The sequence below is a fragment of the Panthera leo genome, chromosome C1, assembly GCF_018350215.1.
Source record: "Panthera leo isolate Ple1 chromosome C1, P.leo_Ple1_pat1.1, whole genome shotgun sequence".
In the NCBI taxonomy this organism is placed as follows: Eukaryota; Metazoa; Chordata; class Mammalia; order Carnivora; family Felidae; genus Panthera; species Panthera leo.
Genome location: NC_056686.1, coordinates 44,244,884 through 44,272,228, shown reverse-complemented (window position 1 = coordinate 44,272,228; position 27,345 = coordinate 44,244,884). Strand labels below are relative to the sequence as shown.

Sequence of the window (27,345 nt, the reverse complement as noted above, 5' to 3'; positions counted from 1 at the left end):
TTCTAATGCCGAAATGTGATCAGGTGAATTTTCTACATATAACCTAGTCTTAGAGATTTTCAAAAAGTCACTCACAAACTGGAGGTGATGATGCTCAGGTTTTAAGGAATTGTTCCTTTAATTCAACAACATTGCTCTCGCTCTCAGATACAGTGTGAATTTTTCCAGTTCTCTCAGCTTAGCAATTCAGATACTTTGTTGCAGTCTCTGTCTTTGCGGTTGACCCTCATCCAGAGTGAGTTGTGTGAGGAGTTCAGACCCTTCCCTAGTAGTAGCAATAGCAAGACAAAAAGGTATCTGTAGACAAACAGTCTTGTCTTCTCAGCAGCAGATACATTTCTCTATAAATCTGAGGGTCCCAGCTCAAGGGACTTTTTCCTGCCTCCAGGGAAATGGCTTTTGAACCCAGCACCCCTTTCCCGCCGCCTGCTCCTTCCTCGCCGTGGCTCAGCATGACTTCGCTCTTCTAGTCGTAGCGTCGGTGCCTCTTTGTTGCCCCTCTTTGCGGTCACTTCATTCATGCCTGTTGTTTTATAACAAAGCTCAAGTCACGTGGCGATTTTTGGAGTCATTTTGTGAGACTTGAAAGGAGTGCCCTTCCGTTTTTATTTCCCACTGCTCCCAGTTAAAGAAATTCTGATGTACCATGATTTCATTCCAAATAATACCTTGCGTTTACATAGCACTTTTCAGTGGACTGAGTGCTCTCGCACATTCGCTCTGAAAGTACACATGGCTGAGGGGGGCAGCGGGAAGATCAGAGCCCCCTGGATCTGGCTCCAGGCAGGGGGGTGAGTTATATCCTGCCACTAAAGGTGTTTTTCTATGCTATGCCCTTTCCTGCCAGGCAGCAAGGTGGGCTGACTGGGGATTATGTCTCCCTGCCAGGCTACACAGAAACTAAGCAAAGGGTAAGACAAGATCACCCACCTCTTACTCCCCTCCCACCCTCAGCTACCTCTGTTCCCCCAACTGATTCCCCTTCCCTCTGCTTTTGACACTTTTAAAATTCCCAGATTCCACTGTTGTGTTCGGAAGTTCCGACCCTTATTTCTTAACTTTATTTCTGTAGATTCTGCCAGGATACCTACCCTTGGCTCCCTTGGTCCTCTTTCCTTTGCTTCCTTTATACCTTCCACTGTTTACCCCCAACCCTCTCCCTCTTATTTCACTCCTTTTCTCCCTTCAATTAAAAATTTAAATGTACGCATCCAAAAAAAAAAAAAAATCACTGAGCCAAAAAAGTCGTTTTTACTCAAGTAGCAGTGTTTGGGTATTCCCTAAGTCATTCTCTTCAGCACCACCCCTGCCCCCCAGCACAGTGCCTGGCAGCTTCTAGGTGGATGCCCGCCCCTTCCTCTTATTCCGCCCCTTCACCCTGTGAGGACACTAAAATCATTACTTACCCAGAGTGGAGTGGCCTCTACTTGCCAAAGCACGTAATTCAAAGCAAAAGTAGCAAGATGTCCTCAGTACAGCCTCACAGTGATGTGGTTAGCACAGGAGGAAATACTTTTTTAAAAACGTCCTCCCATGCAAAAATGTGTGCTTTGAATCTAGGGTAAATGGCTAGGTCTGGAAAAAGAAGACAGATGAGAAAGGGGGGATGTTCAGCTTTGAGAAGAAAATTCAAGAAAGAATATGAAAGTGTTCTTTAGAGACTTAGATTGCGATAGAGAAGTTTGATCCCACCGACTTTTTATGTCTCCCAAGAAGTCGCGGGAGGCCTGTTTCAATATGAGAGAGCAGTGAACTTTCCGTGAGAAGTCGGCGGTAGAATGCACTGTCTCCTCATCACGGGAAGCACTAGGAGACTAGCCGTTAAACCAGAGTGACTGAGGATTTAGGCATAGGTTTGCAGGCTATACCAATTGACTTTGAAGGCTTCATCTGATATTGAGGTCTAATTTGGACATACCGTTACCGCCTACTTATGAAATCTCAGCTCCATTACCAGGCATTATCAAATGTGCTCATTTTAATTGTTCACCGTAGTCTCTTGCCCTTTTGGTAAGCGGAGAAAAATAATTTAAATTTTTCTTGTAACTGAGCAACATCATGTCGTGGATATGATGGAATAAATAACATCTTTCCTGTTTGCTAAACTTTAGAAAGGCCATATCAGAAATACTTTTTAAATTCCAATTTTATTTGATTTCCTGAATTTTATTGGATGGTGAGCTACTTTCAAAGGATGATTTTCTATGTTAAATAAAAATATTCTAACCATAATTAACTGAAATCGTCCTAAGACTGCTTTTTAATATATCTGATTATTTGCTAGAGGGTTCATATTTATATCCTCATGTTTATAATCCTTTTGGTAGGTATGAGTTTGGACTTAAGCCTTAGGGTTTTAATCTTTGTCATTTTGCAACTCTTCTGTTTTAGCACAAATACGTAGGTGGTCTTGCAAACAGTTGGCCTTTAATATGTACCTTATTTCTCTGATTCTAAGATGCCAGTGACTGCAACCCGCATCACAGATTTCGTAAGTTGCAGAGAAGGAAAAAAGAAGCTCCATTTTAGTTTTACCATTCTTTAGTTTAAATTCACACTCAAGAGTTTGCATCTAAGCCTCTTTCTGACCAGTCTGTACGGCTTCACTGGCACAGTGCTTTTCATTATCTGGTAGTGACTTTGACCTCCGTAAGAATGACTGTATCCTTCTGAGGCATGTTAAAGACTATGGAATTTTGTGTCCTTGTCCTTTTTTGTAAAACTCAAGCTGCTTTTTCCTTAACTGAGTCAAGTTGTGTATACTACAAGATAAACAGCTTCTCTTGAATTTTGGGTGCAACCTTCGGACAGAGACATTTAGTGGTGGGTGACACGGCCCTTCACAGGGTACGAGTCTGTCACACCAAATTCTCCTGGCGTTGAGACTGAGACCACTGGCAGGATTCTTTGCTTTTGAGTTGACAGACACGACAGGCTAATCCTGTTCCATCGTAGTGTCATCTCTTTGACAGTTTAAGTAACAAATTTGTGATCTAAATTCAAGTTAAGAAGCCATCCTTGTTTGGTGCTACATATATGAGGTCACAACTAACATGACGGGTAGACGAACAAGTAGATACCTTTCATATACAGCTAGGGGTGCACGTACGCAGGTAAGGACAGCTGTGTCAAAACTTTCTCCCCCCCTAGTGGCTGCTCAGTTACTTTTGACAAAATTGTAAAAAGTGTCAATTTCAGAAATGTTGAAATTTATAAAACCTGTATCTTAGAATCCAGGAAATACGGTATTTGCGATTGGTTGGCTGATCTCCAAGAAGACCAGTCTTGTTTTGGGCAATAGCTCGCTCTCGTTTACATATTCAGTAGTATGCTGTTTTTCTGCCAAAGACAGAAAGTAGGTTTTTTCAGAAGTATTTTCTGCCCCATAAAGGTCTTCAGGTTACTGAAAGACGTGAAGAAGCAAGAAGGCTTTGAAAACGAAAGCAAAATTCAGCCTTGAAAATAAAGGCTAAGGACCTAAAACTTGTACTCAGTTTTTTAGACACTTAATCGATTATTTGATTAATAGTGTTAAACTGACAGCCTTCCAAATTTTACAGATCTCTTAATTTGAAAGCTGTTCTATATTAGAGAGCAGTTCTGTTTTTAAAGATTATTTCACGAACATCAGACTTTTCAGATACGTACTACAAAGATCTGGATTGTTCTGTACCAGTTTCAGAAATAACGTTTGAAAGTGTTTCTGAAAAATACAAAGTACAAATGTAAAGTGGCTGTAATAATTAATAAAAATTGAATTCTCTCTTGCAAAATTGTTTTAACTAGGAGATATAAGCAGGTCATGAGTATTTTCTTGAATATATAGACCACTATCAGTGTCTTGATCATATCATTGGTATCTTAATCATATAATTGTAGAAAATCATACTTCTATACCATTTTCCTCACCAGCCAGTCCAGTATTATCCAAGTTAAACTTTGCCCGTCAGTTCATTTGATCATGTCAACATGTCCTAGCAGCCTGTGCTACTTAATCTATCCTCTGAAATTGCTAATCCCTTGTCGTCTGTTTTTTGCTGATGTACCCTATACATTTACTGTCACTTCACATCCACTCCTGTTTGCAGTTCTTGGCCTTAGGAAATTGCATGCGGAATAAGAAGTTGAAGACTGACTTACGAGTGCATGGAGATGAGCTGTAAATGAGCAGTGTGGACAGAAAAATAATAGAATGTCTAGCATCAAACCTAATCGACTTGGGAAATTTTTATAGCTAATAAATTTTGCCTGCCATTTATTTCTAGATGTAACTCATGTAACTTCTTTTTAACTCTAGTCGTCTCAGCTTAATAATCCCCAGTTTGTGTGGGTGGTGCCAGCCTTGCGTCAGCTCCACGAGATCACCCGCTCGTTTATAAAGCAGACCTATCAAAAGCAAGACAAGGTAAGAGAGCAGCTATATTTGATCAGCATACAATTCTGCCTACTTACACAACTTCTCTAATAACAAAACATAAATAAAATGGCTGAGTTGTAAAGTCACTATTTTACATCTTTATGATTATTAAAACAGCTCATTTATATTCTTTAATAATCTTGAGTTCAAACATCATTCTGCTTTCATTTCTACAAGAGCTCTTCTTTTGCAACATCCTTGATTCATTTCCTTTTTATTTCCTTAATTGATTGACATGATTATGCCAGTTTTTAAAAGGCTGAATGGTATTTTAGAACTGTGGTCGAAAAGATTTAAAGACATTTGATCTCAGGAAGATGAGATTGTTTAAAGGACCCAGAGCTTCTTCAGTGTACGAGACTTGGGAGGAAAGACCTGAAAAGTACGCAAGAAGCGAAAAGATTCTTTTCTGAAACCCGTCTTTTAAAAAAAAGAGAGAATGTCTCTAGAAGCAGAACATTAGCAGAGAAGTTTATGAGTTCCCTAGTAAGTGCACATACTAGATGATTTTGTTTGCTTTTGTGTAGGGAATGAATCCTCAGTGAAGCAATCCTTAGATTTGCAGTCCCTCACTAGGGCTACGTGCTGACGCGGAAGCTTCTGCTAAACTCACAAAATGACTGCAGATTCTCATGCCATTTTTCTTTTTGTTGTTTTTTGCCAAGAGCATCATTCAAGACTTGAAGAAAAATTTTGAAATCGTGAAGTTGGTGACCGGAAGTTTGATAGCTTGTCATCGACTTGCAGCCGCTGTGGCTGGACCCGGAGGCTTGACTGGTTCCACGCTGGTGGATGGCCGATACACTTACCGGGAGGTATCCGGAGCTGTGCTTTCGTGTCGCGCTTTACAGCATCCGTTTGGCTATTTGCGCGCGAACTATGAACACGATACCGGTAGGGTGTCGCGCTAAAGAGGTGGCATGAGGTTTCTTTGTAGCGATGGAGCAGTTTTATGTTTTGACTATAACCATTTTAAACAATTTTTTTTTAATTTATTTATTTTTTTAACGTTTATTTATTTTTGAGACAGAGACAGAGCATGAACGGGGGAGGGTGAGAAAGAGGGAGACACAGAATCTGAAACAGGCTCCAGGCTCTGAGCTGTCAGCACACAGCCTGACGCGGGGCTAGGACTCATGGACCGCAAGATCGTGACCTGAGCCGAAGTCGGCCACTCAACCGACTGAGCCACCCAGGCGCCCCAACTATAACCATTTTAAAATAACAGTTTAGGAAGTTGTTATTTGTGGGCGAATCATTCAGCAAATCACCTTAGAACTGCATACGATAAAGTGATAAAGATGACCATGTTTCCTCTGCCTTTCATATGAAATGATAATGGTCTATGCTGTGGAGAACTGCTTTCGTTTTTCAAATCAGTTGATTAGTAATATTGTTTTTAAAAATTAGAAAAAAAACTTAACCAGTGTTTGCGGTATTTCAGTTTGAGGTTACGGAGATGATATTTTACTGCCATCCAACTTGACTAGAAGTTGTAACAGACTTGAAGTAGTTTCCACTGTATCGTGCTGTTAACAGATGTCTCGCTTTTATTTTACCCTAAATTATATGTGCAAGCGTTAGGTAGAATTCTTGTTTTAATTTTTAAAAAGTGTGTTTTAATTTTGCTTTTGCGTAGGAATGCCTGGAGTTAACTAATCAGCATTACTTCTTTTTGCAGTATTTAGAGGCCCATCTAAAATTTCTAGCATTTTTCTTGCAAGAAGCCACTCTGTATCTGGGTTGGAATCGTGCCAAGGAAATCTGGGAGTGTCTTGTGACTGGCCAGGATGTTTGTGAATTGGATAGAGAGGTAAGAAGATGGTAGTGTGGCTAAAATAAGGCAGAGGTGGGGCTTCTATAGTTTACCTTTTTTATGGGTCTCATATCGTCGATTCTAAATGCTTCTCAATTTGCTAAACACACATTTATGCTGATCGGCCAGGAGCTGTAAGTGCTAAAAAAATACATTATATGATATATATCTATGACATAAACGTATGAGTTCGGTAATTTTTATACCATTCTGGACAAAACCAAATTGAGCCGAAAGAGCACAGCTGAAGAATTCTCGGTATGTCTTATAATTTTTCTCCCTCCCATGGAACTAATTTCAAGTTACCAACCAAGAACTTTGAGTTCCTGCAATGATGTCGTACGGCAGAAGCACAAACACAAACTTCTTTGTTGTATTCTAAACACAAAGAAGAATAAATGCCCAGACAGATTTTTTTCTGACTATAATTAAACAGCTGAAAATAGATTAAGCCAGGAGCAGAACACCTGACTTGGCGTATTGTAACGATGAATTGTGTGCTCATCTCCGTTTGCAGAGTTGTAACTACTTCCTAGGATTGTTGAAAGGACTGAATAAATGCCCGTGCCCAGCACAGCGGCTGGCACACAACAAGGCTTATGAATAAACGTTAGTGGGCAAGCCCAAGTCTAACCTTCATTGAACAGTAGGAGTGTATATTTTCATTATCTGAGGGAAGGGCTGCTAGGAACTGCTTTATTTGGCTCTGGCGTTCCAGGCATTTCCGTTGTCCCTGGTAATACAAATTTTTGCAGCATTGAACATAGCCTATCTTCTGTCTCCCACTTTGGAATAAGTATTTGCCTAAAATGAATTTTAGTTATAGGGTAATGTTTGTCTTAATCCACAGATGTGTTTTGAATGGTTTACAAAAGGCCAACATGATCTCGAGAGTGACGTTCAGCAGCAGCTTTTCAAGGAGAAAATTCTTAAATTGGAGTCATATGAAATCACCATGAATGGTAGGAAGAAAACTTCAAGTCTTTTTTTCTCAGTTCTTTAAGAAATGTGATTCTTTCCTTTCCCTGTAAGCCCACTTCTCAGAAGCAACTAAGCAGTCTGGATTATCCTTCTGGACTTTTCTTTATGCGTATAAAGACATATCTGTGTATACCTGTGTTTATATACACAGATTAATTCCTTTTTATGTAAATGGTATCTCGTGATTCACTTTAAATTATATGGCCTTACCATTTCAGTTGTCAAATGGTAGCACTTATCAGTATCATTCTATTTTATGGCTGAATAATATTTCATTGTATGAATGTACCACATTTTATTTATCCATTCATCACTGATGGATACTGAAGTGTTAATCACTTTTGGCTATTACTAATAACACCGCTGTAAGCATTCATGTACAAGTTTTTGTGTGGACATTAGTTTTCATTTCTCTTGGGTATATACCTAGGAGTGGAATTGAATCATATAATTAACATTTTGAAGAACTGTCAGACTATTTTGCAAAGTGGCTGCACCGTTTTATAATCCTACCAGCAACATCTGAGGGTTTCAGTTTTGTCACATCTTCACCAATCCTCGTTACTGTCTGTCGTCTTTATTCTAGCCGTCCTGGTGTGTGTGAAGTGTTATCTCGTGGCTTTGGTCTGCGTTTCCCTGATGACTAAGGATATTGAGCATCTCTTCATGTGTTTATTGACTGTTTGTCTATATTCTTTGGAGAAATGTCTGTTCGGACCTTTTGCCCATCATGAATTGGGCTGTTGGTCTTTTTATTGTTAAGTTGTGAGAGTTCTTTATATATTCTGCCTAGTGGCACCTCATCCGATAGACACTCTGCATATATTTTGTCCCATTCAGTGGGTGGTCTTTTCACTCTCTTATAGTCCTTTGAAGCACAAGAGCTCCTAATTTTGATGAGGTTCAATTTACCTACTTTTTATTTTGCTGCTCGTGCTTTTGGTACCATATCTAACAAACCGTTGCCTAATTGGAGGTCTTGAACATTTATGTCTGTTGTGTACCAAGAGTTTTACAGTTTTGGCTCTTGATATACTTTGAGTCTCTTCCTTGGTTATCTGTGTTACTTAGAGTGCATGAATTTATCTGACCTTCTGTAATTTCAGGGTTTAACTTATTTAAGACTTTTTTTGAAAATGTGAATCTTTGTGATCATCGACTGAAACGACAAGGAGCTCAGTTGGTAAGTACCTTCTTCCAAAATCTGGATAATCTGGATAGTCTAGTAAAACATGGCAAAAAAGGTGTTCTAATTGAGAGAAAACACGACCTTTTTTAAAGAATGGGCATCGCCTCAACTGCGTCTTTTGCTTTGATGACAGAGCTTCTCTTAGAGCGTAACGGAGGCTCCCTTTCTGGCACAGCGACACCTCGCTAACTGCCCGGGAGAACAAAGTTGACTTCTCATCCCTCTGTGCTTCTTGCTGACCCAGGGCAGCCAGCATCCTCCTGTGGCTATGTGAATGCAGGACAGGGATAGTTTTATCGAAGCTTCCAGCTCCTCAGATCCAGTAATGGATGTGTTCCTAAAAAATAACAACATCTTAGGGCGCCTGGGTGGCTCAGTCGGTTGAGCGTCCGACTTTGGCTCAGGTCATGATCTCACGGTTTGTGAGTTCGAGCCCCTCATCGGGCTCTGTGCTGACAGCTCGGGACCTGGAGCCCGCTTCAGATTCTGTGTCTCCCTCTCTCTCTGCTCCTCCCCTGCTCACACTCTGTCTCTCTCTCAAAAAATAAATAAAAGATTAAAAAAAAATAACATCTTTCATTCTGAAGATGAATCTTCGGTTCATCATAGCGACAGGGATTTGGGGAGAAAACTTTAGGAACAGACAGTGAAGCAGGAGAATGTGAGGATCTGTCGAATGTATGCAACTTATGTTTATATTTACATGTGAACCTTAAAAAAAGAAAGGCAGTAAATAATGGTCTTTTTTAAGACCTAACTCTTTTGGTTCAAGGCCTGGCTTCGTGGATGGTACAAATTTTTACAAGATCTTGTAAGCTTGGATCCTGCCATTTGAACTGCGCTTTGGGAAGACCCGATTGAGCCTCAAGGATTATTAACCACTTCTAGCCTGGCTCTGTTTCCTTTTGAGGACAAGCTCCTGAAGCTGGTGCTCCTTCACTCCTGTGCTATTTTCTGTAACCTGCTTGGGTAGATTTCCAGCTTGGGTTTAGGAACATCTGGAGAAAACTCTCCATATCTCCCCTGGTTGCCATGGACATAGCCCAGTGTTTCTGTGGTTAGTTGTTTTTGATTTAAAATATAGTACAGTAGTGCTCTCATATGTCTTGGCTTTCGCAGCCTTAATGCATATTAAACTGAAAGGTGTGGACTTAATGATATAACAGAAAATAATTGTAATTTTGTGACCTTGGTGTGCTGTATGATTTTTTTCTTTTGAACAGTATGTAGAAAAGCTGGAATTGATAGGAATGGATTTCATTTGGAAAATAGCCATGGAATCACCTGATGAAGAAATTGCTAATGAAGCTATTCAGTTAATCATAAACTATAGTTACATTAATCTAAATCCCAGATTGAAGAAGGTGGGTATCAAAGGACAGAAGGTACTTACACACAAAACAGAAAATTATATATATATATTTTTTGATAAGTTGTGACCTTTGGCGTGCCTGAAAATTGGCTTTTTTATTTTGATGTTTTCTCGTTACTAATGATGGCAATTAAATGTCGGACTAATTTTAATTTCCATGTACCTCTTACTTTTAGGATTCCGTATCGTTACATAAGAAGTTTATTGCTGATTGTTACACGAGATTAGAAGTGAGTGGCAAATTTTATTTAACATGTTTTTGAAATAAATGCTTTGACATTTTTCCTTTTGTAATTTTCTGTTTGAGATCATGTGTCATGTTGATATTTGTGGCTGGATTCTGTCGAAGAATTTGTCAGCCGTATTATATTGTCACAGAGGGAACAGACATTTGCCTGGATTCCCCCAGTACAGAAATGTCCTCCGTAGGGAAGCTTTGCTTCTCTTTCCACCACGTCTCCTCCCCGCTCCACCCGCCCCCCCCTTTTGGGGTAAGGGAACTGTCTTCAGAAAACGGGCCTACTCGACATTCCACATTTCTAGTAGATTCTTCTCCCCTTTTTCCTTTTCTGCCCAGGGTTTTTATGCAAGAACTTGTTTTTCCCACCCTTGCCCATGTTTCAGCTGCGATTATATCTTAGATGCTATTAAAGGCCATAGCAGGTGGTATTGGTTGCCTTTGTCCATTAGAAGCCTGCTGTGTGATACTATCTCACATACATTTCCAGTGCCTTGGCTCCAGCATGATGGTTAAAGCGTTAAACAGTCATTTCTGTTCTTAAGTTGTGTTTAAGTTTTTTACCTATTCCAGAAACGTAATGCTACTGCCCCCAGAGGTCAAGAAGTTAAACCTCGTGATGACGAATACATGCTTGAATCTGTGCAGGATTTTCATAGTTCTTCACCCAAATCTGTGACTTCACCCAAATCTGTCATCATAAAAAGCCATTTAAAGTATTCAAGTACCTTAATTAAATGAGGTACTGTTTAAGTATTCACATATGTAAAACAGTAGTTCTCAGCCAGGGGTTATTTTGCCTCCCAGAGAGCATTTGGCAATGTCTGGAGACCTTTCTGGTAGCAGTAGGTGGGTAGTGACTAGAAATCAGAGATGTGGCTAAACATCCTGCAAAGCCCAGGACAGCCCTCTAACAACGAAAAGCGTCCATCCAGCCCAAGGTAGCAATCGGCCCGAGGTTTGAGAAACCCTGATAATAGAATGATGGTTTCATGTTTCACAGGCGGCCAGCTCAGCACTTGGTGGCCCCACTCTGACGCATGCAGTGACCAGAGCAACAAAAATGCTTACGGCAACTGCTATGCCAACCGTAGCAACATCCGTTCAGTCTCCATATAGGTAAGTGTGCAGAAATTACAGCACGTACTCACACGATGCGTAAATACACATGTACCTGTTTGGAAAAATAACTGGCTTCTTTTTTGGTTGATTTTCCTCATTCTGTGTCATAGTTTTTGCAGAGAGTCGTATCCTGAGAAATTGCGTATTCCTGTCATACATCCCAGATCTGCATTTTTTTTCTGAAGATCCGTAGGTCATTGTCACCAGAACCAAGTAGTGGTCTGCCCCGATCCTGTGCCTACTGGACAACTTTTGTTGTTTTGTTACTTTTTTTTAAAATTTGAATTCTTTCACTTTGACTCTGTGTAAATAGGAGTAAGCTACTCTTTACAACAGACTAAAGATATACTCGTTGTGTGAAGAGTAATTTTTCAAGTTTGAAGTATGTACTTACTGAGACATAACCTGTCTCCTGGTGCCCAAATCCAGGGCACTTAACAGCACGTGCAAAATGAGACGGACGGTAATGATTAATTAAAACTGTGCATTATAATAACATCATAGTTAAAATATTATTTCCTTAAAATTAGTTTTCAATAACTTCTAACAAGAACTTAACCCCCAGATATTTGTGTTCAAACTTTGAGCTGAAGTCTCCTGTTAGATTGCCCTGTTTAGTGTTTTCAAATATTATCAGTGAAACCCGAGTTCAGTATTTGCTATAGTTCTTTGATACAGTGAGGAACATAGGTGAGTATTCAGAAACATTAGACTGAAGCATAGCTCAGATGCTACTGTGAGGTTTTCTGAGCCTTCTATTCTTAGTAAGCAGCCCCCAATCACTGATGCCCAGGAAACCTTGGTAGGTGTTCAGAACGAGGCCTGCTCTGCTGCCCTCTAAGTGATGGGTGCACGTATTGTCTCTCCCTGCTCGGAATGACTCTATGTATGTACATATGTTATTTATTTTTATTTACAGTTCTTCTTGTTTTTAAAGGCTCCCTTTAGAATAGGAATCAAAGCACAATAGCCTTGCTCACATTCATCATCTTTTTTTTTTTTTTTTTTTTTTAATTTTTTTTTTCAACGTTTTTTTATTTATTTTTGGGACAGAGAGAGACAGAGCATGAACAGGGGAGGGGCAGAGAGAGAGGGAGACAGAGTCAGAAGCAGGCTCCAGGCTCCGAGCCATCAGCCCAGAGCCTGACGCGGGGCTCGAACTCACGGACCGCGAGATCGTGACCTGGCTGAAGTCGGACGCTTAACCGACTGCGCCACCCAGGCGCCCCTCATCATCTTTTTTTAAATGAGTACCGTGGGGGCGCCTGGGTGGCTCAGTTGGTTAAGCATCCGACTTCGGCTCAGGTCACCATCTCACAGTTTGTGAGTTCGAGCCTCATGTCGGGCTCTGTGCTGACAGCTGGGAGCTTAGAGCCTGCTTCAGATTCTGTGTCTCCTTCTCTCTCTTCCCCTCCCTAACTTGTGCTCTGTCTCTCTATGTCTCTCAAAAAATAAATAAATGTAAAAAAACTTAAAAAAATAAAAATAAAAAATAAATGAGTACTATGTAGTGATACTAATATTAGAGAGGCTCCAATAAAATTCAACCCTCTTGGACTTTTTTTTTTTTAAATGCCAGAAAGCAGGGCGCCTTCCTGGCTCATTCAGTAGAGCATGCAACTCTTGACCTCGGGGTTGTGAGTTCAAGCCCCACGTTATATATAGGGATTACTTAAAGATAAAATCTTACCCAAAAAACCCAGTTAAAATGGCGGAAAGTGATTATAGATTCAACTCATGACCTTTGCGTTCCCACATTGTTGGAAGTGTATCTTAAATAGACTCTCATTAAGAATGCATGTTAAGAGTAGGGGTACCTGGGTGGCTCAGTCGGTTAAGTGTTCAACTCTTGGTTTCAGCTCAGTTCATGATCTCATGGTTCGTGCGTTTGAGCCCTGCGTCAGGCTCTGTGCTGGCAGTGCGGAGCCTGCTTGGGATTCTCTCTCCTTCTCTCTCTGCTACTCCCCTGCTCACTCACTCACTCCCTCTCTCAAAATAAATAAACTTTTAAAAAATGCATATTAAGAGTCTTTAGTTACATGTTTGTAAGATGTGGTCCATCTTTATGACCTAGGTCCTTAATGATTCATTTATCTGACAAACCAGAATAGAAATCCAATTTTGAACTATTGGATTGGGATTTCCAAACTGCAATATCTTTAAATAAGTGTGTTATTTTTCTCTCTTTTTACTAAGTGTTTTTTATTCTGAATCATTTCATTTCATATTTGACTGACTACAGAGCACAGCCACAGGATAGTTCTTAACTGTTCTTATTATAAACTCCAAACACTGTTCATAGGAGTGTATAATTTCAAAGTTGCATTTGAACCACGACATTATAGTTTCTTATTTCACTGGTTTTGAGAGAACTTCTCAGTGACCATAGTTCCACCTTTGGTGGCGGACGGGGGAAAGTTATTCTCTCATCTCTACAGTGGTCTGCAATGTTGTCTGAGATTTAATTCATTATTGAGGCACAATTAAGATAGTTCACTCAATAATTCACTTATTATAGGGGCACCTGGGTGGCTCAGTCGGTTGAGCGTCCGACTTCAGCTCAGGTCATGATCTCATGGTTCATGAGTTTGAGCCCTGCGTCGGGCTCTGTGCTGACAGCTCAGAGCCTGGACCTGCTTTAGATTCTGTGTCTCCTTCTCTCTCTGCCCCTCCCCTGCTCACGCTTTGTCTTACTCTGTTTCTCAAAAATAAGTAAATGTTAAAAAAAACCTTTTTTTTTTTTTAAATAATTCTCTTACTATAGCATTTAGATATTCCTCAAGCTTCCCCACCTGAATATCAAATTCTAGTTCTTGCCCGTAGCCTGAAAGAATTTAGAACTCTGTTAAATATATTTAACAGTACTATTACAGCGTATTTAACAAACTCTTTCTAAAGTAGAATTTTCAGTACTGCTAATCAGCCAACCAGACCAATTGTTAGAAAGTGTTAGTACCTCTTTTCAGATTTAGAAAGATGCCTGTTTGAAATGCCTAGACTTTCTTTTCTGGGAGAGCACATGTTTAAATTAAGGACATTTGGATTTCCATCTCTTGATGTTAACACACGTAATGTTGTCTTTAGAATCAAATATGGAGCTGTGAGTACATAAGCTGCTGGACGTTAGAGTCTCGTTAATTCAGATAATAAGTAATATTCCCTAAGTCTGACCAAAAGGGATCTCGGGTCTCATTTTCAGGGGTTAAGCTAGCACTTAACCTTGCTATATGTTGCCTGTTCCAGAGATGGTTGTCCCCTGATGAGTGTTGATTTCTCAAGCACTTTGAAAACCTATAGGATAATAATTCTTAACACTTGTGTGTGTTTTTTAAATTCTTTTTAACGTTAAATTATTTTTGAAAGAGAAAGAGAGAGACAGAGTGTGAGCAGGGGAGGGGCACAGAGAGAGAGAAACAGAATGTGAGGCAGGCTCCAGGCTCTGAGCTGTCAGCACAGAGCCTGAAGCGGGGCTCAAACCCACAGACCGTGAGATCATGACCTGAGCTGAAGTTGGACACTTAATCGACTGAGCCACTCAGGCGCCCCACACTTGTGTGTTTTAACTCTACAGAATGTTCATTTAAACCAGATAAACAGTTGTTTGTCCTTCCTTCCTCCTCATTCTTAAACTATTTAGAACAGCAAGTCTTACTTGTGGTACACTTACTGGTTTTCAGCCAATTCAGAACTTTGTCAGATTCCATGTGTTTACAGAATTAGGTGGCATATTTTAGTGGTAAGATTATGAGACTCAAACCTACTGGTTGTTCACTCTTGGTGGATTGATGGACAGACAGGCCTGGAGGCCCAGGTCCTCCTTTATGGAACAACTGTGTAAAAAGACAGAAGGGAAAGGACAGAAAAGGAAACATGGAGGGGGCCCGCCTGTCCTCCCTTGCTCCGTCAATGCACAACGGCTGTGAGCTGGCTGAGCCGCCTCCTGCCCTGGGTGACGGGGAAGTTTAGTCTTTGCAGATTTAAGCCTTCGGCCACTGAGGCTAACTGCGTGGTTTTGGTGAAGCAGACTGGAATCGTGCGACTTATTTCAAATACGTTCAAGTCTTCAGTTCATTTCAAATATGCTCAAAAAAAGTTTTTTAATCTATAGATCCACTAAACTTGTAATAATCGAGAGACTGCTGCTTTTGGCAGAACGCTATGTGATCACTATAGAGGTAAGCCTCTCTTCTTTTTAAAGCAACTTTATCATCCTGTCGTTAGACTTGTGTTAGGTGTGTACGTTGGAGACTTAACAGTGACGCTGTGCGTCTGACTTGTTTGACTTCTATTTTTTCAAGGATTTTTACTCTGTTCCACGAACTATTCTACCTCATGGTGCCTCATTTCATGGACATCTTTTAACTCTCAATGTCACGTATGAGTCTACCAAAGATACCTTCACTGTAGAGGTAGGTTTACGTTAAGCCCTATAGCCATTTTCATACTGTCTCGATTCCTTCCCACGAGCACTGCGGAGCGGGATAGCTCCATGGGGAACTATTCTGCAAGCTGTTTAGCAAACAAATATAGACTAAAGGCCTGCAGCGAAAGGGAACTGATGGGTGTACAGAGGCACATGAATAAGTATATAATATAGCATCGGGTGGTGATGAGTGTTCTGAAGAATAAGAATAAAGCAGAATAATTTGGTAGAGAGCCAATGCGTATGTGTGAAATGTCATCAAATGGGCAGGGAAGTTCTCTCCGAGGTGGTGACATCTGAACAAAGGTGGAACGAAGTGACAACAAATAGTTTCTGTGGAAGAGCATTCCAAGCAAAGGGAGCAGCAGGTACTGAGGCCCTGGCGAGGGACTTGCGTGGCTCCCTGAGTGACAAGCAAGGTGGCTGGTGTGAGGGGAGTGTAGAGAGAACGGGAAAGAGTGGAGACGGCAGCAGCAGAAGGACTCGAGATTTGATTCACAGGAGATGGCGAGGCATGGGGGGTGGGAAGACGGGACATTGAATTACTGCGGAAGGGAAGCCTTACAGGGCGAGGAGTTTTGTCCGTGGGTCCTCTGCTCTGTTCCCAGCTTCTGGAACAGTGCCTGGCACGTAGTCCGTGCTCACTAGCAGTTGTTTAAACGGACAAGTAAACAAAAGACTCCCAACAGCGTTTAATTTTGTCGTACAGGCTCACAGTAATGAAACCATAGGGAGCGTGCGATGGAAGATAGCCAAGCAGTTGTGCTCACCTGTGGACAACATACAGATATTTACGAACGATAGTCTGGTAGGTTTAAACCCACACTCTGTGGCCCTTCAGCCCGCCGTCAATGCCTTCCTCTTCCTGCCAGTAACTAAGAAACCACTTTTCGCAGCTGACCGTGAATAAAGATCAAAAGCTCCTCCACCAGCTGGGCTTTTCTGATGAACAGATCCTCACGGTGAAGACTTCGGGCAGCGGGACCCCATCCGGCAGCTCTGCGGACTCCTCGACCAGCTCCAGCAGCAGCGGCAGTGGGGCCTTTAGCTCATCGTACGCCATGGAGCAGGTACGGGGTGCCGGAGTCAGGTGACCAGTCAGAATTTAGGAAGCCCCCGGAGACTTGGATGACCGGGTCCTCTTCTCCCAGACACGTCCTGACCGGTCACGATGAGGTTCCTAAGGGAATGAGCGTAGACAGAGGAGAGGCCAAAGGACCGAGCCAGGGAACTTCTTTGTATAGAGATCGAGGGTGAAGAGGACCCAGCAGGGGAGACAACAGAAGAGCCAGAGAGGAAGGGGAAAGCCAAGCGAGTCCTGACAGCCGAGTGAAGACAGGGTTGCAGCAGATTGTTGACTGTACCTTTAAAATACACCTAAAACCTAGTTAGTGTCATCTGCCTCCATGGCGTCCACACCGGTCCAGGCCCCCGCCATGCCTCGCCTGGAGTGTTCCAACAGTGCCTCCCTGCTCTCACGGCTCTGCCCCTAGACCCGTTCAGTCTCTTCTCTGTACAGTGCCTGGCAGCCCGGGGTCTTTTTAAACGGCAGTCATGTTGTGCCACCCTCAGCCCAAAGACTCCCAGGACTTCATCTCAGAGTAGGAGCCAGGGTCTGCCGGGCCCCACAGGGCCAACCTCACAGACCTTCGTGGAACCTCTCTGATCTCTCCTCCCTTGGCCCCACCTCGCTCCCACCCCTCCAGCTGCACTGGCCTCCACATTGGTCCTCAGACTTAGCAGCGTCCGTGCACTTGCTCGTCCCTGTGTCTGGAACGTTCCTCCCCAATATCCAGGTGGTCCCCTCTCACGTTCTTCGGCTCTCACTCAAATGTTGCCTTCTTGGTGGCAATCCTATTAACGTTCTTAGCTCCAGCCCTGCACTTCGTATCTCCCGTCCCGACTTAACGTTTTCTTTAACGTACCGTGTGTTTTATCATATGTAATGTCTCTCTCTCCCCAGTGAAATATAAACTCCATGAGAGCAGACTTCTGCCCGTTTTGCTCACTGTTGTATCCCCAGCACCTAAAACAGTGCCTAGAACATAAAAGGTACACAGTCAGGATTTTTTGACTGATTTCCTGAAATCAGCCCGTGTACTTTGTACCCTCTCTGTGTCAGGACCGAGCTTGGCACCAGAGATAAAAACCAATGAGACTGGTTGTGCTTCTTAGCTTTTACAGTCCAGCAAGGAACATCACACCAGACCTTATGTAAAGGTATTCTAATAGCATGTGAAGGTTTTTTTTTTTTTTTCATATTTGTATCTATGTACACATATTGCCTTATTTCCAATTAAAAGATCTTTGTGTATTATGTTTTTTTACCTTAGCATAATCTTGCCATTGATCTCAACTCCTCAGGGTCAGTATTAGTATAACGTGTTTGTTTTTTAAGTAACCGTACTTATAGTAAGAATTTAAGGAAGATCCCATTCAAGAGTAGCATTATGACAGTTAATTAACAACAAAAAAAATGTACAAACATCCTTTTACTTTATTGCACTTTGCAGATTTTGGGTTTTTTTTTTTACAAATTGAAGGTTTGTGGCAACTCTGCACCAAGCAAGTCTGCTGGTACCATTTTTTTCCAACAGCATTTGCTGACTTTGTGTCTCGGTGTCACGTTTTGGTAATTCTCACAACATTTCAGACTTTTTACTATTACATTTATCATGGCGATCTGTGGTCCCTGACCTGTGATGTTACTGTAATTACTTGGGGCACCACGAACTGTGCCCATAGAAGACGGTAAACTTAGTAAATGTTGTGTGCGTTCCGACTGCTCCACAACCAGCTCTTCCCCTTCTCTCTCCCCCCCTCCTCGGGCCTCCCTATTCCCTGAGACAACAGCAATACTGGGATCAGGCCACCATTTTAATAACCCTGCTGTGGCCCCTGGGCGTTCAGGTGAGAGGAAGAGCTGCACGTGTCTCCCTTTCAGTCAAGAGCCAGAAATGACAAAGCTTAGTGAGGAGGCCGAAAGCTAGGCCTCTTGCACCGAACACTTGGCCAACTCTTGAGTACAAGGGAAAGTTCTTGAAGGAAATTGAAAGTGCTACTCCAGTGAGCTCCCAAAGGATAAGAAAGGGAAACAGCTGCATTGCTGATACGGAGAAAGTGTGAGTGGCCGGGATGGAAGGTCAGACTATGCCTCAGCATCCAGAGCCTGATCTGGAGCAAGGCTCTAACTCTCCTCACTTCTTGGGAAGGCTGAGAGAGGTGAAGAAGCTGCAGAAGGAAAGTCTGAAGCTAGTAGAGGTGGATTCACGAGGTTTAAGGAAGGAAGCCGTCTCCATAACATGAGATTACAAGGGGAAGCAGCAGGTGCTGCTGTGGAAGCTGCCGCAGGTTCTCCAGGAGATCTGGCTCAGAGAATTCATGAAGGTGGCTGTACTACGCAACAGATTTCAGTACAGATGAAAGAGCTTCTATTGGAAGAAGACGCCATCCAGGACTTTCCTAGCTAGAGAGGAGTAGTCAGTGCCTGGCTTCAAAGCTCCAAAGCACAAGCTGACTCTTGTTAGGGGCTAATGCAGCTGGTGACTCTAAGTCAAAGCCAGTGCTCCTTCACCCCTGAAAATCTTAGGGCCATTGGGAATGATGCCTAATCTACAGTTTCTGTGCTCTATAAATGGAACGACAAAGCCTGGATGACAGCACATTTATTTACAACATAGTTTGCTAAACCCACTCTTGAGACCTGCTACTCAGGAAAGAAGACTCTTTTCAAAATACTGCTGCTCAGTGACAGTGTTCCTGGTGACCCAAGAGCTCTGATGGAGATGTACAATGAGGTGAATGTTGTTTTCGTGCCGGCTAACCCAGTATCCGTTGTGCAGCCCGTGGATCAAGGAGTCATTCATTTCCACTTTCAAGTCTGAAAGTCCTGAGGCTATAGCTGCTATCCATAGTGATTCCTCTGATGGATCTGGGCAAAGTAAATTGAAAAACTTCTGGAAAGGATTCACCATTAAGATGCCATTAAGAATATTTGTGATTCTTGGGAAGTGGTCAGAATATCAACATTTGCAGGAGTTTGAAAGAAGTTGATACCAACTCTCATGGATGACTTTGAGGGGTTTAAGACTTCCCTGAACGAAGTAACTGCAGATGGGGTGGAAAGAGCAAGAGAACTAGAATTAGAAGCGGAGCCTGAAGATGGGATTGAATGGCTGCAATCTGATGATAAAACCTGAACAGAGGAAGAGTTGCTTCTTATGGATGAACAAAGTGGTTTCTTGAAATGGAATCTACTCCTGTGAAGATGTGAATATTTTTGAAAGGACAGCAAAGGATTCAGAGTATCACATAAACTTAGTTGATAAAGCAGCGGCAGGGTTGGAGAGGACTGACTCCATTTTTTTAAATGTTTATGTATTTATTTTTGAGAGAGAGGGGGAGGGAGGAGACGAAGACTCCCAGGCAAGCTCAGCACTATCAGTGCAGAGCCTGATGTGGGCCTTGAACTCATGAACCATGAGATCATGACCTGAGCTGAAACCAAGAGTTGGATGCTTAACCGACTGAGCCACCCAGATGTCCCGGATTGACTCCACTTTTGAAAGTTTTGTGGGTAAAATGCTATCAGATAGCCTTGTGTGCTACAGAGAAATTGTTCGTGAAAGGAAAAGTCCATCAGTGCAGCCAACTCGATTGTTGTCTTATTTTAAGAAATCGCCGTAGACACCTCGGCCTACACAGCCGCCATCCTCACCATCGGCAGCCATCGACATCCAGGCAAGACCCTCCACCAGCAAAAAGATTACGACTCGTTGAAAGCTCACATGATGGTTAGCATTTTTTTTAGCAATAAAGTGTAATTAAGGCACGATACATTGGGTTTTTTTTTTTTATATAATGCTACTATACCCTTCATAGACTACAGTAGAGTATAAACGTATATGCACTGGGAATCCAAAAACTCACTCGACTCGCAGTATTTGCTTCTTGCTGTGGTCTGGAACTGACCCTGCAATATCTGAAGTATGTCTGTACACAACATCTTCAAGCTTAACATTTTCAAATTATCTCCTATTTATCCTGAATTTATTAAAAACATTCCTTTGTATAATGACATTCTGTAGCGATGTCTAGTTTCTTAACTTTATAACCAAAAAATAGTACTTTAATCACATCTAAATCTCTTCTGCGTGTTGTGTGTGTTTATACATTTGTACTACTATAATTTTGCTCTTAAATCTTTCATTACCTTGTTTGCTCCTGATGAGCCATGATCAGCTTTTAATGGTGTCTACTCTCCATTCTGTTCATTATACCTGCCCATCATTATACCTCTCTTCCACTGCCTGCCTTTTGGTGCCTTAGCCCCTCACCTGCAGGTGGGTAGGAGAGAGCCCTGTAAGTAGATGCACTAGAAAGTAATGGTCCCGCCGGTCTGTTCCCAGGTGTTGCTCCGTAGGGCAGGTAAGCACGCTGTTCCCCTCAAGCTTTGTAGTGGCCAGTCTTTCAGAATTAGTCATTTTATTGTTGGCACAATATTTCTATTTGGTTAGAAAAAGAGAAAATTCTTTCGTCAGTTTGTATTTATATTTTGCTTTTTTCCTCAGGAGAAGTCCCTCCCTGGTGTTGTGATGGCACTTGTATGTAATGTGTTTGACATGCTTTACCAGCTCGCCAATCTGGAGGAGCCAAGGTATGATGGAAATATTTATGAAGCATGAAAAAGAGAAAGCTATTAAAGTTAGGGAGCCCAGCGTATTTTTACTTTACATCTGTCAGGAACAAATGACTTTGTTCTTGAACCTGACTTACATGACAAAACTTGTATTTGACAAATTTCAGGATAACTCTACGCGTACGAAAGCTTCTCCTGTTGATACCCACTGACCCAGCCATTCAGGAAGCCCTGGATCAACTTGATTCTCTAGGAAGAAAGGTATAAGCATCTTGGACAGTTACCTAACTGGCATGGAAATTTGATGTCATGATTCAGTAAAAATACAACCGGAAATCACTTTAAGGCCATGTGATACCATCTTTCCCATAACAGCTCTTCTTTAGAAAATTACTTTCACTGTAAATGGAAATCAGAACTTCATGTTGACTTTTAAGAGATCTAGAGTCAGTAACGACATCAAGTTTTAGAACCAGAAGAGATTTGAATATCATGTATTTCTTTTTTTTTTAAATTTTTTTTCAACGTTTTTTATTTATTTTTGGGACAGAGAGAGACAGAGCATGAACGGGGGAGGGGCAGAGAGAGAGGGAGACACAGAATCGGAAACAGGCTCCAGGCTCCGAGCCATCAGCCCGGAGCCTGACGCGGGGCTCGAACTCACGGACCGCGAGATCGTGACCTGGCTGAAGTCGGACGCTTAACCGACTGCGCCACCCAGGCGCCCCGAATATCATGTATTTCCATGTTCTTCTTGTTCTGTATTAAGAAACTGAAGCCCAGAGAGAGGAAGTGTCTTGTCCAAGATCAGACTCTAGTTCTGATTCAGCAAAGATGTTTTTCTTCTGTCATGATGCCTCTCTGAATGTGATTGTTGTATGTGTTTGAGTTGCTTGCATAATTATATCATTTCACTTTTTCCACAGCTGATATTTAAAGTTCATCTTAATTTCTAGAATGTTGTTCCTCAAGGATTTTATTATGTATTGAAATTGTATTTTGTCTGTAATAGTGTTTAATTATGTTCTCAATAAGTTCATGTGGAACAAAGCCGTTAGAAGGTATGAATTCACGTTACCAGTGGCTAAAGGTTTAGATCAGCTCGTGGTCTTGTCATACACGGCTCAGGTATTATTTGTGGGGAGAAGAAAATTAACATAATTCTAAAACATATCACTAGTACTGGCTGAAAACATTTTCAAAACTACCACTTCTACAATCTTATCATTTTAATTACCGGTATTTAGTAGTGCAGATGTTAAAAACACGGAAGCAAATAAAAATGACCTTGCTAGTGTTGCCTGGAAGACATTCTCAGACGCATTCATGGTAGGGTTGGAACGCTGTTGAGCACGTACAGTTTGTGTGATGGAGTTTGATGTTTTGTTAGTAATTACAAAGCGATGTGTCTTTGAGGTTGATTTATAGAAGATTTCTTTGGTGCAATTATAATAAAGAGAAAAGAACGTTAGAATACGCATTAAGATGTGTTTCTCTCTAATTTGTGCTTCTAACACATATATTCTTGGTTTTCATTCTTGAAAAACTTAGAAAACATTACTGTCCGAAACGAGTTCTCAGTCCTCAAAGTCTCCATCCCTGTCCTCAAAGCAGCAGCATCAGCCAAGCGCCAGCTCGATTTTGGAAAGTCTGTTTCGCTCTTTTGCTCCGGGAATGTCCACCTTCCGAGTGCTCTACAATTTAGAAGTAAGAAGGCTCATTTCTTTTCGTTTCATTTGGACAGATTCGTTTTCGTTTGCAGATTCCTGCGTTTAGATACCAGAGATAAGTAAACAGGTTTCTACTTGTATTGGATGATCTGTGAAAAAATTAGATTTCAAAAAAAAAAAAAGTAAGAAACAATATAAATTGAAACATTTTGTTGTTTTGGGGCCTTAGAAGATGCTCAGGCTTTTTTTTCACTTTATACCTATGTATGTTGCTATAGTTGCAAAACATCATCTAAATAAATAGTGAGGAAGCCTTATGTAGTAAAATACGCCATCGTCTTCCTCTGGAAATTTAGCAAATTGTCTAACACGAGTTGTTATCCTCAGTCTTCTCATTACTAAATGCATCCTAACTTTTTAAAGAACGATTGTAATTTGTTGTTCTAAATGAAGCAGCGAGGGGGTGGTCAGGAAGTACATTAACCTTCTTATTTCAAGGTTTTAAAAAAAGGTTTGGAAGAATTTAAACAAAAGTGCATGTTTATTACCCTCTTTTCCCCAAAGTAGCTTTAAACTAGTAGATTTAGTTCAATAAACATCTGATAACTGTATAAGGTGTGCAAGTCATTGCGGTCGCTAAAGGATGACCACTGAAAAGGCAAGATATTTGCTCCAGAATCTTGAGTGAAACGTAAGGAGGCTACATCCTCTGAGTCTTGAGAGCAAAGCGTTGGGAGAGTGAGCAGGTGGAAATAGTCCCGTTCTTGGAGAGCGAAGGGTCAGGCCCTCTTGCCATTTTCGGTCTGGAGAAGATAAGGCCCTGAATGATTTTGCTTTGTCCCAAGTTTTATTTCATCTGACAGTCTAATTTGGAGTATGTAATTCTATTCATTCATTTTTCTGCATCACTTATTGCCTGTGTGTTCAAGCTGTGTTATTTCATATTGGCCTTAAAGTAATCATTCTTGTGAAAAAAATACGTGGGGTTTGAAACGAGAAAATATTTAGCAAATGTTTTTAAGATAAAGTATGTCTTTATTTAATGTGGACATTTAAAAATATGTTTAATATTCCAAGGCAGAATTGCCCATTAATTTTTGGTCAATTTAAGCTTATAAATTTTTCAGTACTTGCCAGATTTATCATTTGCCTTTGAATGACTGTCTCAGAAAAGTTAAAGTGTAAACCTTAACACCCACATTTGAGAGCACCTAGAAAAACGGGATGGCATGACAATGAATCTGGCTTGTCACCAACTACCTAGGTTGCCACATCTTACAGCCTAAGGACAGTGGTTGTAAAATACCTCCAGCACAGTTTCAGGGAAATCCTTTGATAGGTTGTTTTTTGCTTTAACACAAAACATTTGGAAAACCTAATACTTTCAAAAGCACTTTTTTTTTTTTTTTTTTTTTTTTTTTTTACTGACTCCTGAAAGACTAATTTCCTTGCATTTCAGTCTTCCACTTACATTTGCCTACTAGGTAGCTTCAAAGTGGATATTCCAAATACCCATTCCTTTGAAGAAATCTTCCTTCTTTACTACATTGTTGTCCATTGAGCATGAGGAGTACGTGCATGTGGCTGTCCTCTCACAGGAAGGATTAGAAAAACACTGTAAAGGATTAGAAAAGGATTGTTAACCCTCATAACCTGAGGTTGAAGAGCCTGTTACCCAAAGAGCACTTTAGGAAGATAGCATCTGTAAAAAAGAAATCCCATGCTAAAAATCTATGCACATACGACCCATGGATTCATAGAAGCAGACTTTTCTAGAATTGAGAAGGATCTTGAATTGTATCTACTTTAAAAATACCTTGGGGGGGTGCCTGGGTGGCTCAGTCGATTAAGGGTCGACTTCAGCTCAGGTCATGATCTCGCAGTCCGTGAGTTTGAGCCCCACATCGGGCTCTGTGCTACAGCTCAGAGCCTGGAGCCTGCTTCGGATTCTGTGTCTCCCTGTCTCTCTGTCCCTCCCCCACTCACACCCTGTCTCTCAAAAATTATTAAATGTTAAAAAAAATTTTTTTTTAAATACCTTGAGGAAACTGAGGCAGTGGGTCTTTTTTTTTTCTTTTTTTAAATTTTCAATCATAACTAAATAAGCAGTTGTTTACTAAGTCTCATACTAATAGTATGATTATTTACTAGAAATAATATCTGCCGTACCAGAATTTTCAGTTAAGCTTTCCTTTAGGTACATGTGTCAGTGTCATAAAAGGGGCATAGATGTAGGAGGGAGTTTGAAGTCACTTAGCCTTTTGGGTCTCAGTCGTGTAAAGTAAAACACATAACACCCGCAGGGTGAGATATAAGAGAGAAGGCATGCTAACAGCCTCATCCTCTTTTGTTGTAGGTGCTCAATAAATAAGAGTTTGAGAATCATTATTAGAGAGCTCGTCTAGCATTTTTTTAAAATATTTATTTTGAGAGAGTACACGCACGTGCACATGCATGAGTGAGCGGGGGAGGGGCAGAGAAAGAGAATACCAAGCAGGCTCCGCACTGCCAGTACAGAGCCCAACTGGGGGTCAGTCCCATGAACTGTGAGATCATGACCAGAGCCAAAATCTAGAGTCAGACGCTTAACTGACTGAGCCACCCAGGTGCCCCTCGTCTAACATTTTTAATGAATGGGCTATTTTATAAAACTTTATATACTTTTTCGAAAGCGTATCTAGCCTATCACACGGAATCTGAAGTGGGCTGGCTCTAGGCTCTGTGTTCAGCACAGAGCCCGAAGCAGGGCTCGAACTCATGAGCTGTGAGATCATGACCTGAATCGAAGTCAGACGGTCAACTGACTGAGCCCCCCAGGTGCCCCTGCTCTTGTCTAAGCCTGAGAGCCTGAGACATCCACTTTTGCTGGTTTCGTGAAAAGAACACACCAGCTTTCTTCAACAAAACAGATTTCTCTTGCCAAGCGAATAGAACTTGGAAAACTTGAATATTTCCATTGCGACACGTTAGCCTCCTTATACTTCTGGGGGGGGGGGGGGTGGGTGGGAACAGCATGCAGCACTTAAAGAGACTCAGACTCGAGTTATCTGATTCTTTTACTTAGTGAAGGAGTAATTTCTGCTGGAAATGTTGGGATGATTAATTGTATTTATCTGTTTTCAAGGTTCTGAGCTCCAAACTCATGCCAACAGCTGATGATGACATGGCAAGAAATTGTGCGAAATCCTTCTGTGAGAACTTCCTAAAAGCAGGAGGGTTGAGGTTAGTCTCACTGTGATGTTACACGAGTTGCAGAGAACGGGTGTAGTTATCGTGGCCGGTTTCTCCTGCCAGGCCTTGCTTCTGCCTACAAGGTATTATGTGAAGCGTCACGAGAGGTATAATCAGGAGTGACGTTTCAGTCTTCGGAATGCCTGAATTCATTCTGTGCCTTTTGGTTCTTTGGAGAACTGGCAGAAGCACATCTCCTTCCCTCTGGTAGTGGAGGAAATTCTTGAAGAAGAGAGGAAGCAGATCTGTTTCTGTTCGTTCCCACCTCCATTTCACACCAGGTGAATGTGATTCCTGGGAACGCCTGCTGTACGAGGCACTCGTGCTGGGGATGCAGAGATAACTTAGATCTCATCCCTGCCCTAGAGTGGTTCATGGTTTTAGCAAAGAATAACAGTTATTGTAGGTCCCAAAACAGGCTAATAGAAAGTCCTTGGGGGCGGGGGCAGAGGTTATGGAAGATAGTGCTTAAGTGGTTAAATTTTCATGGGATAATAAGATTAGGAAGCGCTTCACAGAACATGGCGTTTGAGCTGGGAATTGAGAAGTGAGCAGTCATCCCCTAGGGGGCTCGTGATGAGAGGGCCCGCTAAGCCGGAGAGGACGGGGTGAGCACAGGCACTAAGGTGCGTGGCCTGTCCTGGGAACCACGGTAGCCTGGGGAGGTCCCGAGCACAGGCAGAAGGAGAGATGTATGTAAAGTAGGGCCACCCTGAGGAACTTCAACCTTAGCTTCTAGACCGGGGAACACAGGAGGTTTCAGAGCCAGGCGTTGCCTGGAACGCTCGCTTTGGCTGCAGTGGGGACGATGAGTAAATAGAAGCGGGAGAGGTAGAGGCAGGGAGAGCCATGCGGAGCTGTGTCAGTGGCCCAGAGCAGAGTAACAGGTTGTAAATGTAGGGCGCCGGTAACTGACATTTATAGGGTAACATGGGCAAGTCTTATGACTAGAAGTACCGGAGGAGATTTCACAATGGCCCTGTGATTCCTAGCCTGGGACAGTGAGCAAATGGTGAACATTTGGTCAGTGTGGGAAGTAAGCGTGGAAGGAGATGGAGGGCGCGGGACATCAAGAGGGACGGACGTGGTTGGTCAGGTGAAGTGCATGCTTTGGCCGCGATGCCCTCGAGGGGAGCGGAGAACGGCATTGGAGACATGGAGGGGCCAGTGGTGTGTGAGTGGCGTTAGGGCACGAGTGTTCAGCCGTGAGCGTGAGGGCAGGAGGTGGAGTCAGACTGCAGGCCACTG

The 27,345-nt window shown here is 42.0% G+C and overlaps 1 protein-coding gene across 1 annotated transcript in view; it reads left to right on the top strand.

The window, feature by feature from the left end:
- Window positions 1-27,345, top strand: part of USP24 (ubiquitin specific peptidase 24) — a 140,593-nt gene that overhangs the window by 54,757 nt on the left and 58,491 nt on the right. Inside the window, exons 17-32 of the mRNA XM_042951574.1 lie at window positions 4,298-4,405; window positions 5,083-5,232; window positions 6,099-6,230; window positions 7,084-7,195; window positions 8,321-8,397; window positions 9,627-9,767; window positions 9,952-10,005; window positions 11,017-11,132; window positions 15,244-15,310; window positions 15,434-15,544; window positions 16,268-16,366; window positions 16,455-16,628; window positions 21,129-21,214; window positions 21,364-21,457; window positions 22,748-22,903; window positions 25,991-26,088. Of these exons, the coding sequence (XP_042807508.1) occupies window positions 4,298-4,405; window positions 5,083-5,232; window positions 6,099-6,230; window positions 7,084-7,195; window positions 8,321-8,397; window positions 9,627-9,767; window positions 9,952-10,005; window positions 11,017-11,132; window positions 15,244-15,310; window positions 15,434-15,544; window positions 16,268-16,366; window positions 16,455-16,628; window positions 21,129-21,214; window positions 21,364-21,457; window positions 22,748-22,903; window positions 25,991-26,088 (1,775 nt within the window). The remainder of the gene's footprint in view (window positions 1-4,297; window positions 4,406-5,082; window positions 5,233-6,098; window positions 6,231-7,083; window positions 7,196-8,320; window positions 8,398-9,626; window positions 9,768-9,951; window positions 10,006-11,016; window positions 11,133-15,243; window positions 15,311-15,433; window positions 15,545-16,267; window positions 16,367-16,454; window positions 16,629-21,128; window positions 21,215-21,363; window positions 21,458-22,747; window positions 22,904-25,990; window positions 26,089-27,345) is intronic.